Source organism: Pyrus communis, chromosome 5 (assembly GCF_041283825.1).
Source record: "Pyrus communis isolate YQ-2024b chromosome 5, ASM4128382v1, whole genome shotgun sequence".
NCBI lineage: Eukaryota > Viridiplantae > Streptophyta > Magnoliopsida > Rosales > Rosaceae > Pyrus > Pyrus communis.
The window spans coordinates 10,879,845-10,892,434 of NC_142569.1; the positions used below are offsets into that span (position 1 = coordinate 10,879,845).

The following is a 12,590-nucleotide window of genomic DNA, read 5'->3' on the forward strand; positions in this document are numbered from 1 at the left end:
TCCAGTTTTGGTGAGGGGGTTAAAATGAAATTTTGGTTGACAACTAAAAATTTATTAATAGGTAGTTTAGATTATATTATTTTTTTCACAAGCTGTTTATATCCTAAGGTCAGTGTATGAAACAATGAAAAATAGCCAATTTTAGAGGCTCGAATTTGACAAACCAAAAATCCATGTAAAAAGTCTTAAATTCACGTTTGATGTAACATCGGACTTATTACCATATTATTTATACTGTGTGTTTGGTATTCAATTTTTCAGAAATTTGGAATCTGAAATTGCAAAATTGAGTTGAGAGAGAGAGGGGGAGAGAGGGACAGGATCCCAGCAATGTCGAGTGATGGCGACAACTTGGAAGAGGACGAGCTCCTCTATAAGGCTCTCAAGTAAGAAGTCCATCGCCACGTCCAGCAACTCCCGCTCTACCCCGTCGCTAATTACAACAGTCCAATTGCAAGAAAAATAGGAGAGGAGAACAGAGAGGCAAGAAGAAGAACCTGAGATTCTCGAGCAAGCGATGCGGGAGGGACGAGAGTGAGGGACCGAGAGAGCAAGCAAGCAAAAGTGTTTTCTACTCGACTAAATAATACAGTGGTTTCAGAGTGTATAACTAAGCGGATGTACACCGTATAAAATAGGTGGGGCTAGACTATTTAATTCGGTAAATATTTAATACATATGAGCGTCAAACATTCGGTTCGTATTATTAGTCATATCCGATACTTTATATAGTGTACCAAACAAGGTCTAAGAAGTTAGAAAGTTTAAATATAATTCAATTTGTGCCTCTAAAATTGGTTATTTTCCAAAATTTCCCGGTGAAACGGCATGTCGTTGCATACACTGATTTCCAACACATCGGACTGCAGAGCGTTCATTTGATTAAGCATTGAACACCAATAAAAATTGCGATTTGCGAGAGCCCACGATCCCAAAATTTCCAAGATCAAATTTTGTTTGGGGTTTAAGAAAAAAGGGAAGGGGAAGGGGAAGCTTGACGACGCATATATCTCGTACAGCAACAACTCGAAGCTGCTGGCGGTCGGTCGTCTCTCTCTGCGATGGTTTCCCTCTCCACCTGGTGCCGGTACATAGCCCACAAGCTCGAGTACTCTGCCACTCTCAGCTTGAAGGTCCTTCTCTCTCCTCTCTCTCATCCAATTTTCGTTGTTTCGCCGTCTGGGTTTTGTTTTTAGACCGGTTTTGAGATTGCCCATTGTAATATTGCTGCCATGGAAAGTTAAAGCAGTGAACTTTGATGTTGGGGTTTTTAGATTTTGGGTAATGATGGATGGGTTGTATTGGGTTTTTTGAGAACGATATTGTTTTGGTAGTTTTGTGGTTTTGTGTTAAAATGGTGATCTGAATAAGGGTTTTCGTGGGTTTTCCCAATGTTTTGCGTTCTCAATTTCAATGATGTTTTTGTAGGAACAGATATTGTGTATGATTTCAGGTTTTATAGTGCTACATGGGTCAGAGAAATCTTGCGTGTATGTTGAAGGTGCATTTTTGAAATGCTTAGGGCCTGTTTGTTAATCATTTCGCTTACAGTTTTTTGTTTTGGTTTCAAGTTTTTACTTTTCTGAAAACTGAAAACTGAAATCTTGTTTGGTATCAACTTTTAGTTCAGCTTCAAAACTGTTACTTTGACCTCTCCGAAGGCATTTGAAAAGATTGAGAGACCATGGAGAATTATTCAGTAACGTTCACTACTTTCGGTAAAGTTAGCTTTATAGATATTTTGGGTTTGGTTAATTGGTCAAGGCAGTGTGCCCGCCCCTTTCCCGCAGATTAGAGTAGTTTATTAGAATATTGCATTGTCAAAAAAAAAAGAAGCTTTATAGCTATTCTTAAGAATCTAGGAACATTTGAAACATGATTTATGTTACCTTGCCTTTGATGCGCGTCTTTTGAATGTTCAAACTCAATTGTGAAATTGGGGAACCAGTTATCTCCCTCAGTTTTCCATGGGTAAATTGGGGTGAGCTGTAATGTGGGTTATCCTTTCATAAGTTTTTATTAGTCTGTAGAAGCACAAAGGGTTAGCTTGGCAGATGGTTTAGATGGTCAAGTAACACTTAATTTTCTTCTGGTTCTTCTGCAATCTTAAAGATAGTTTCTTACTTTCCATTCACAGGGGTTACCTTTAAGTCAGTGAAAGCTTTATAAATGACTTTTGTTTTATATTGTTCTTTTACGTTTTTATGTTAAAAGTGTTCATGTAATGCAGAACTATCACAGAGGTCAAATCACGGACAAAGAAATGGGTGATGCTCTTTTTAAAAATCTATTTCAGGGAAGGCTGACATACTTGCATTGGAATAAAGGAGAGGAGATGGCCCCTAGTATAGGGGCACAAGGGGGAACTCTTCTTGTTCGGAAGATACCAGCTGCAGATCCAAGGTAATTACCATTTTAAATATGTCCTCTCTTCTTTTTGCGAGTTTGATTTCCTTTCTCTGTAATTTTTGTGCTTGAATATAAATATCATTCTTCCAAAGATACTCCAGGACCAGTTAAAGCATTTTATGTAATGATCTAAGATTGTGCATCTAAAATATAAAACCTTGTTAAGTTGTTGGTCGTAGATCAGCTTCTTATGCGGGACTGCAAATGGTAGGGGTTTCATGAAGGAACTGAGATATCGTAAATGCCTTCAGAAACTTGAGGATGGTAAATCAATTCTAATTTACTTCTGTGATGATGAGCAATTGGGGTGTTTTTCTTCAACATTTATACTTTGTCAATTTAGGTGCAGTTTAGGAAAGGTCATAAATAGATTTGTGGACCAGGACCACTTTGGTTGCCTGTGCCGTTTGTCCATGGATACATAAAAAGTTGAAGTTGGTGTATGCTCTTGCCTTATTCGATCTTATTGAGTCTCTATATTGTTAAAGCAGGCCCTTTACCATGTATTGTGAGCTTTTATTCAACTTGTGCTCGAATTCTCACATGGATTGGTGATAAGCTTTCTGGTGCTTAATCATGTTATGTTCTGCTTGTCATTCTTCTAAAGATGGTCCCGAGCTGAGTCCTTCTGGTTTGATCATTACCTGTTTTTTACAGAGATTGATACCTCTGTGTGAAACATTTATCTGACATCCTCATATTTATCTGACAGGCGTGTCTTTGTTGGGGATGTAGTGGTCTTGAAGGACCCCGAGAAACCAGATAATTATCTTGTCAGAAGGTTGGCTGCAATTGAAGGGTATGAAATGTTGTCTACGGATGAAAAGGATGAGCCCTTTGTCCTTGACAAGGATGAATGCTGGGTGCTGGCTGATAATGAAAGTTTGAAGCCCAAGGTACAATGCCATATTCAGAATTTTTATAGTTGTGTTCAGACAAATGTATCAAATATAATTGCTCGGTTACTGCACAGTTTGCATGATTCCTTTATGAGTCCGTCCACACTGCTTTTTATGTTTTATTATTTGGCAATAGCTGTAGCACAGCAGCTGAGTATATTGTCATCATTACATATGTGTGGAATTTTGATAGCCATCTATTGGTTTGGTTGTAACATCTATCAAGCGTAAATCTTATATGAACTATGCTTGAGCAACAGCTTGTTAGTTGAGGAGGTTGTTTCATGAAATGGGTACAGACATTTGAAGAATCTTTAAGAAAGTCATGGAACCGGTGGCATAAATTGAAAATTTGGGAAACTATTGGAAATAGATGACAAATTGAATAATTAAAGATAGACGTTTCACATGAATCAAGATTCATAAATATGCAACACATACATCAAATGCTCATCTATAGTTCCATAATCTCTTGATTCTATGATCATGTAAAAATTGAAACTCACCTAAAATATATGATATTCAGGATTCTCTCTCTCTCCTCCTTCCTCGTGTTTAGAATTTTGACTAAATTTACAACTCACCATTTTGACATATTCTAGCTTTTGACACATGTACACAATTAGGGTGAACTATGACATTCTCTGTATGGCATTACTTGAATATTTGGGAATAGATGGATAAGTATTCGTTCTTATTTCTGGCAGGAAGCCAATGACAGTCGAAACTTTGGGCCAGTTTCCATGACAGGCATAGTTGGCAGAGTCATATATTGTTTACGAACAGCTGTGGATCATGGCCCCGTGCAGAACAGGCGAGTTACTCAAACTAAATCTGCTCAACTCATCTTTGTTTTATATGACGAGAAGTTCTGCAGTGATTAATATTTGTGTTTGTTATATTCTTTGTCCAGCCATTCTAGCATGCGAAAGGATGCACCAGTTCTACAAGTTGAATTGGATGTCGATGAGATGGCAAAAAACCACAAAGCCTGAAGTATGTCCTCATAAAGCAATGACTGCTAATTTGGTTTGTACCTACTTTCCTCCCAATTGCTTATCGGATCATTTTTCTTCTTTCTCTGTTCTTCCCCTTGTTTCGAGTACAAGAAGAAAAATAAAGATGGAATTTCAAGTTGTTCTTGACTCGTGAGATGGTTGTAAGTTTATGATGCTTGTTCAGGTGCTCCCACTTCAGTAATGGCACGTTTTGTTTTTGCTGAAGAATACAGAAGCGGCCTGTAACGAATTTGAGTTTAGAGTGGTATATGTCTTTTGACGGAGTTTGGAACAGCGCTGTTCTCCGAAAAACTAACAGAGAGAGAAGCAATCTAGACGTTGTCAAGTTTTTAGACCTATATTTAAATCCTTGGCATGTCTGTGTGTGGATCCTTCCGGCGGAATATACTTTCGTGTGTTTCAACAAGATCCATTTATGCTTTGTTTCCTCTGTGCTACGTGCATGCATCAAATCCAAAATCTTGTGTTGTAGTAGTAGTTATATGAGGTGTTTAGGTTAAACATCTCATAAATTGAGCTTCGCCTCGTCAAACCATCAGGTAAATTGCTATTATTTTCGCGGGGCACTCAGTGAGCCAATATTTTTCCTCACATAAGCCCAGTATATGTCTTAAATGTACATGACATGGAACTTGGCACCCGTGTAAGGAAAAAAAAAAAAAAGTTAACTTGACGGTTAAACTAACGGAGGTAAGATTTTATAACTTTAAAAGAAATAAACTGAACTGTTATATGGGCACAGCAGTGCAGGACGTAGTTGATATCGGTCTTACGAGACGATATTTTGCGTAGGAAATAGGAATATAGGTTTGAAACTTTGAACTTGAGTGAAAGAGTGAGCCACAATGATTTGGTCAATTGGTCCTTAACCCGACTGATCATTAATACACTAACTTTGTGCACCAAATAATTGGTATATTTTACACCATATATTTATTTTATGACAATTATTAATTAAATTCTAACTTGAATAAAAAAAATTCATTGGTATCACATTATTTTGTAGACAAATTTGATGTACCCCGCTAAAAAAATAAGAATAAAAAAGAAAAAGAGGGCCAAATCGAACTAACAACAGTAAACAACCACCACAAGGTGATCTAGTAGTTGGAGATGAATTTCAGGCCTGTATTTCACACGGCACGTCCTAAGTTAAATTTCTGACGCTGGTGAATCACACAATGGTGACCAAGTGAGGCTAAAATGCTTCTGTGAATCTTTTCGGCTCTCGAAGGGGTAGACTGCCATAAAGAAGTCACTAGCTAGTCCCTTTATTTTCTTTATTTTCTTTATTTAAAAAGAAAAAAGAAAGGAAAACGGGGCCTAAAAAAATAACCGGGTCAAATGACCCGAGTCTGACCCACAAACGAGTCCCTTATCAATGGCGCTATAGGGTTTAACAAAGCAAAGAGACCAACACTTCGAAAGAGCTCTAACGTCAGCTAGCAAGAAAATGCAAATCCGCCATTGACGACTGAACTGAAAGCTGTCCTTGTCTGCCTCTTACCTCCCCAAAAATGTTACAGGGCGTTCATATCATCGGTGAGCTTCTCATAAACCGAAACAAAACTCTGCTGGGTTTCCAACATTCTACATAGGCTGGAGTTTGTAGGCTCTTTCCATTTCGCTTTTTTATTTTTAAGATGTGGGTTATCCGATTTGTCATTGGTTTCGTTCGTATTTTGAAGTATTCATGTCTGTGCTGTTCTTTTTCAAAATTGAACATTTTGGTTAGAGTTCCCACCAGGTGTTTGTTGAAAAGATTTTGTATGAATGTATGAACAGCGCTTGCATATAACAAATGGCTATAGAAGGATTTAGCTCTCATGTCGCGTCTCGACTTTTAATTTCAATCTTGTATTGCCTTGGAATTTTTTTTATTGATAACTACTAGCTGCATTTGAATGCTAAGGAAGATTTCACTTATGGGATTTCGGTTTTCTATTACGCTGTCTTGTTACAAGGAACGCAAATATGTACTTTTTTCGGTGAGTGGGGAATGTTTGCACATGTGGGATAGAATAAGAGTGGTCTCTTATGAAAATATTTTCGAGCACGGGCAGGTGAATTGGGGTTGTGGATTTTGTTTGTAGCTTTCATTTCTATGTTAGGTTTATTGCATTGTGATTTTTGGATGATGGTGGTTTTCTTCCAGGTTCTGGACCATCAGATGCCAAATGTCTTCCGTGTTCAGGAATTTCCAGAAGAGTAGCCCCTTTATATCCCTGCTCTTCTCGTTTCAACCCTAAGTCCAAGTCACAGATCAGGATTGGATCACCGAAAGGTGCTTGCAAGGGGGTGTCTTTTACGTGCAGAACAAGTTCTAGTGGTCGTAATAGAAATCCAGACTTTCCAAGGCAAAACAGACATGGGTACTCCCGTAGCAGGAATAGGAAAAGCGTAGAAAGAGATGGCTTTGAAAACCTTGACGAATCTGACATGCTTTCTTCTAAAAACGGGTCATTGGTCTCTCTTTCAAGTAACACAAAGTTCGGGGCCACTGCATCCCCTGGACCTAGAGAAAAAGAGATTGTTGAGCTGTTCCGGAAGGTCCAGGCTCAACTTCGGGAGAGAAGTGCAGCTAAAGAAGAAAGGAATGTTGAAGCTTCACAAGGGCATGGTAAAGAGAATGCGACTGTGGATTCCCTCCTTAACCTGTTAAGAAAACACTCAGTTGAGCAATCAAAGAGAAACAGCAACAGTGGCAGCAGCAACAAGGACTTCACGTTGGACCAACCAGAAAAGAATTCCCAATATAGTGAAAGAAAAAACACAGCTTCTTTTGATTCAAATAACCTTTTGAAGGATGAGGTTGAAGAACCTACTGCCTCTTTCAGCAGGCCTGCATCAAATTTTCAACGCAAGTCTCCCATTCCTCGGTTAACATACCAGGCCATTTATTCTGAGGATGATCACATAGGCAACACAGTGCCACATGTGAATTCAACTGGGAAAAGAACGAAGAATCATGTTGACAGAGTTCCTAAACCAGAGCCCGAGCCAAAGCTTGAGTTGGAGGCAGAACTTGACCATGAGCCTGAGCATGATGCTAAGTTTAAATTTGAGCCTGAACCTGAGCCTGAGCAAGGGATTTCTCAGCTGTTAGAGGACGAGACCTCAGAAGATAAGATTTCAGTTCTCGAAGAAACTCTCATTGAAGACGATGAGAACAAAGGAGAACGTGTTGAAAGTAGGGACTTGAGTACATTGAAGCTGCCAGAATTAAGGGTACTAGCAAAATCTCGAGGTGCAAAAGGGTTTTCGAAGATGAAGAAGGCTGAGCTTTTGGAGTTGCTAAGCGGGAGCGCGGTTTGATTTGTGATGCACGGTATACCGCTGACATATTAATATAGTTTCAAATAACTTTTCACTTTTATGTATTCGGGCCTCTGAATCCTTGTTGAGATTTGAGAGTGTAGTTTTGGAGGATCTTTTTCGAGCACAGGATGGTCTCGCCGCGATGGGATTGGTCCTTTTTTTGTATTTGTTTTCGTAGAGGATTTTCATCGTAGGGAAAATATGTCAGATTCTGGTTTATTGTAGCTTAAAGGTTGCTCTTTGTAAAATTGGTGAACTAGTTCAAGTGTCTATTTCGTTGTTGTTTCCTTCACAAACTACATTTTGTCATATTTTTGTTTGTGTATTTACAGACTGTTGGAATCCATGCCTTATCGGCCCAAACAATCTTAAGTCCTCATAAAGTGATGGTGTGGGTTTAAAATTTGAGGGCCACTATTTTATAAGAGTCAAACTCACGAGATGCATGTGTTATACTCAACAATTGGACACACGTATTGGATTCAATTTTTCCGGAGTTCTGTGTGAGTTTGATTCTAATTTAGACATCACACTCAAAATTTCCGACCCCTAGAAGGCTTAATTATACAAATCAATCATCAAAGATGAAAATAAGCGAAAAAGACTTGAGTTTTTCAGGATAATAAGGTCATCTCCAACCGATAACTAGCTTTAGCCCTCTGACCCTCCAATATATTAATATTTTAATGAACAGTATAGAGCCATATTTGCCTCCATCTCCAATTGAGGGCCAAAGGGCCATATGGCTCATTTTAGCCATGTCACAAAAAACCGTCTCCAACCGAGGGCCAAAGGGTCATAGGGTCAAACATAATTTATTATTTAAATTTAAAAACTACAACTTAAATTTAAAAACGACAAATTAAATTTAAAAACTACAAATTATATTTAAAAACAACATTAACTTAAATTTAAAAACTACAACAACTTAAATTTAATATCCATAATCAACATCATCTTCATCATCTGCCATTGTAGGAGTATAGTCAAAGGTAAACAACTATCGCCGAGTCATAATTTCATTTTTTTTCCTATCAAAATAGGCCTTACTCATTTGAGTGTTATTTGAAGTGTTTCTTTCCATATTCTTATCATCCATCTCTTCTTGTATTTGTTTGGCCCGTTCTTCATGCCTACACTTCCTTTCTTCTACCTCATGGGCATTTTGCTCCGCCATTAATCGCAATGAGGCCGCCACTTCATGTTGAGCGGTGTAATCATCATTTGCTTTGCCATTTTCCTTCAACCTTCGTGCATTGTTTTGTCCCATAGTCCTACGTATGGAACCTTCACCCAAAAACGGATTTTCTACCCTTATTTGTTGAACGGTAGGAGATCCACCTTCATCCATATCTGCAACTGAGGATGCAGTTCCAAACACCGGCGTAGGAGCTCTATGTTAAGGTGGATCTTCAAATAACACCCACCCTTTACAAATTTCCCAACAGCTGTGAAACTGAAAGGGTTTCAAGCTGTTCTCCATATACAATTCCTCCGCTTGGCGTACCTAGAAAATATAATTGCAAAAATTAAAGGAAATTAATTTATGAAATTAAATGTAATATAATTAAATATTTAAAATAAATTGTGAAAACACTTACTTCGTCGTAGTAATTAGCGTCGCTTTCGTGTCTACTTGCGGCTGCTAGCAATGCTTGATACCATTTGTTCAAACTTAGCTGAAGATGTTTCTTCCATCTTGAAGAACAACTCTTGTGGTTTCAGATATTCAGTGGAGTGGTGCATTCATAGAACTCTAAGTATTTTTCGGACATACAAGTCCAAACACCGTCATTTGTTTGACAATTCCCCCTACACTATCTTTCGACACCCATCTATAAGCCTTGCAAAGAGCTTCATCTTCTTTTCGGGTCCAAGCCCTACCTTTCATTGCAGACGAGGCCATTTGAAAATTATTGAAAAAATTGAAGAATAGAATTTTGAAAGAGGAAAGAAAATATGAGAATTGAAATAGTGTAGGAATGGTGAATGAATGGTTTAGGTATTTATAGGGAAAAAATTAGAATTTTTAAGAATTAAAAAAAAAAAAGGCCTAAAAATTTGAATCCAACGGTAACTGGCATCAGCTAGCCGTTGGATTCAAATTTTTGTTTAAGCATTCCTGTCAGTTATATCAGACAAGATTGCTGGAATTTCTGGCCAGCCCCGGGCTGGCTAGCTGCATGCGCCCAGCCTTTTGGCCCTTTTAGATTACGTGGGGCCCATGAGCCATCTGGCCTAGCCCTCGGTTGGAGACAATTTTCGGGCTATTTTTGGCCCTCTAGCCCTTTGGACGCTTTAGTTGGAGATGGTCCATCTCCAATCGAAGGAGGGTCAGAGGGCTCGTTTTAGCCCTATAACCCTTCAATAAATTAATATTTTAATGAACAGTGTTAGGCCATATTTCTTACCATCTCTAACCGAGGGGCCAGAGGGCCATAGGATAACCCTGTGACAAAAAACCATCTCCAATTGAGAGGGCCCAAGGGTCATAGGACCAAACATAATTTATTATTTTAATTGAATTAATATGGTTACTTAAATTAAACTATCTCAATAATTAAACTACCTCAATAAGGAATCTCAATAATTTTATGTCTCGGATTTCGAGTGTCACGTGTCGATATCTTAGTGACTTTGCAGATTTCTTGTCAATAAGGAATTTTAATAATTTTACGTCTTGGATTTTGCGTGCCACAAACAAGTACCTACAACAAGATCTTGTTGCTCATCTTTGGGCCAAAAGAAGCATGTAGTAGGCATTTAAGTTTTAATGTTGTTTAATGTTACTTAATGTTATTTAATGTTGTTTAATGACTTATGTAGTTATATGAAAAAAAATTTAAAAATTTAAAATTTAAAAATTGAAAAAAAAAATTCAAATATAATGGCTAGCTGACATAAGCAAGTAGCTGTTGGATTCAAACTACTGGACCGGCCCGGGGCTGGTTGGGTTAGGTCATCCGGTTGGCCCCTTTCTTCTTTTTTGACCTGGTGGGGGCCCACGAGCCCTTTGGCCTAGCCCTTGGTTGGAGACGGTTTTCGTATCATTTCGTGCTATTTTCGGCCATATGGCCCTTTGGCCGGATCAGTTGGAGATGACTTAAGAGTTTCTCTAAAGAACACTATCGTGTAAGGATATATTCCTCATTACATGCGACCGTCTATGTTAAAATAACTCATTAATCAGCAAAAAAACTTCTACGTATACGTCAAATTGTGAGTTTTCTGCCAAAAGGAACCGAGTATTTTCCGTCTCTGAATTAGTTTGAATTTGGAATTAGTTTTTTCTATACTAACTGGGAACAAGTAATTCCCTCCATAATCGGAATTGAAACCAACCATTTTTTACCCGATTTTGACCTTTTTGGTCAATGTAATTTTTTCGAGTTTCCTTTCTCATGGTTCAATTCAATTTTCCGGTACGGTGGTTTTTATGCCCACCCCCTAGTTGGAAATAGATTTTCATGAAAATTGGGAATTGGGTTTCAAAGTGAATTACCTAAAACTTGAGGCACTTTCTCAAATGTACACATTGTTGCTCACATAATTTTCCCACCCTACCCCTTCTCAAAAATTGGACGGATAAGATAGAGGAAAAGCCCCAAAACGCACTCTCGCTTCTCAATTCATATTCTGCGACCATGGAAGCCACTCTCTTCAGCTTCCCTTACTCCAAACCCCCATCACCCTCCCTAACCCAAACCCACCCCGAATCCCTCCTGACCCGACCCTCCACCAACCCATTTCTCTCCCTCACCTCCCGCCCCGCCCGCCGCCACCACCGCCTCCCCACCATCCGCTCCGCCATCTCCCGCACCAAAAAGGAACAGACCGTCGAAACCATCAAGGAAAATCTCGAAAACTGCCACCTCATGGCCGGTATCCGCTACAAGGGCCTCACCGTAAAGCAATTCCAGGACCTCCGGAAGGTCCTGCCGGAGACCACCAAGCTCATTGTGGCGAAGAACACGCTGGTCTACAAGGCAATCGAGGGGACGCCGTGGGAGGTGCTCAAGCCGTGCATGACGGGGATGAACGCCTGGCTCTTCGTCCACAGCGAGGAAATCCCGCCGGCGATCAAGCCCTACAGGGATTTCCAGAAGGAGAAAAAGCTCGACAGCAACGACTTCACCGGGGCGGTTTTCGAAGGGAAATTTTACGGGCCTGGGGACTTTAAGCAGCTCGAGACAATGCCAACGAGGGCAGAGATTTACGCTAAGTTGCTTGGGACGTTGAATAGTCCGGCCTCGAGCTTGGTGGGGACGATTCAGGCGCCGGCGAGGGAGTTGATCATGCTTTTGAAGGCTTATGTGCAGAAATTGGAGGAAGAAGGCGGCGGCGGTCAATAGTGGTGTGGTAAAAGGAGAGGCTTTTGAGGCTGTGTAAGTGTATCTTGAAAGACCCAACTGTCGATTTTTGGTGTTTTTGTGCTGTTGTAGCATGATTGCGGTTTATATTTCAAGCTGTAGATTTATGTAAAATTGAAGTTTTAGCAAGCTATGATCTTGAATTTAATTTTAATGGCTATTTGTGCACAATGTGTGCTATTTACTTGTATTAGGAACAAATGTGTGCTATTTTACTTATAGTAGGAATGCTCAATGCTTAAAGAACAATTCTTGCACTTGTCTAACTTAGATACAACTACAATGTTCGGAGCTGATATTTGAGCCTGAAATTTAGTTACGTTCGATTTTCCTTGTATTCATTTGCAGTGTTTAAGTAATGTAGATGGAATGGCAAAGTTTATCGCACTGACATAATCTGTAGCTTAGTGTATTTTAACATCCATTTAGTGGATGCAAGAACATTAGAACTCCATTTAGTTGGTTAGAAGGATATTGTTGGGGAGGCGATATAGGAGCGAATATCTCCCATATTCTTCCATCTTGCGTCTTGACCAAATTAATGTTGAGGCCTGATGGTGAGGAGTGGATGGAAT

At 39.3% G+C, this 12,590-nt stretch overlaps 3 protein-coding genes across 5 annotated transcripts; all 3 read left to right on the forward strand.

Moving 5' to 3' along the window:
- Positions 1 to 865: 865 nt before the first annotated feature.
- LOC137725885 (mitochondrial ATP-independent inner membrane protease subunit 2) lies at positions 866 to 4,779 on the forward strand. 3 transcript variants are annotated; one of them, XM_068464720.2, is made up of 6 exons: positions 870 to 1,133; positions 2,231 to 2,403; positions 3,122 to 3,305; positions 4,016 to 4,122; positions 4,222 to 4,337; positions 4,491 to 4,779. In XM_068464720.2, exons 1-5 carry the CDS (start codon positions 1,062 to 1,064, stop codon positions 4,301 to 4,303), a joined length of 618 nt encoding a protein of 205 aa, XP_068320821.2. In that variant the 5' UTR covers positions 870 to 1,061; the 3' UTR covers positions 4,304 to 4,337; positions 4,491 to 4,779. The 3 variants fall into 3 exon arrangements, with proteins under 3 accessions (XP_088550387.1, XP_068320821.2, XP_068320820.2); XM_088694261.1 differs by having other exon boundaries at positions 866 to 1,133; positions 2,297 to 2,403; positions 4,222 to 4,779; XM_068464719.2 differs by having other exon boundaries at positions 4,222 to 4,779.
- An 866-nt stretch (positions 4,780 to 5,645) lies between these two features.
- LOC137726634 (rho-N domain-containing protein 1, chloroplastic-like) lies at positions 5,646 to 7,941 on the forward strand. Its single transcript, XM_068465573.2, has 2 exons — positions 5,646 to 5,869; positions 6,483 to 7,941. Exons 1-2 carry the CDS (start codon positions 5,845 to 5,847, stop codon positions 7,640 to 7,642), a joined length of 1,185 nt encoding a protein of 394 aa, XP_068321674.2. The 5' UTR covers positions 5,646 to 5,844; the 3' UTR covers positions 7,643 to 7,941.
- Positions 7,942 to 11,220: 3,279 nt separating this feature from the next.
- Positions 11,221 to 12,272, forward strand: LOC137725503 (large ribosomal subunit protein uL10c). Its single transcript, XM_068464216.2, has one exon. The coding sequence runs from the start codon at positions 11,290 to 11,292 to the stop codon at positions 11,995 to 11,997; it is 708 nt and encodes a 235-aa protein (XP_068320317.2). The 5' UTR covers positions 11,221 to 11,289; the 3' UTR covers positions 11,998 to 12,272.
- Positions 12,273 to 12,590: the final 318 nt, after the last annotated feature.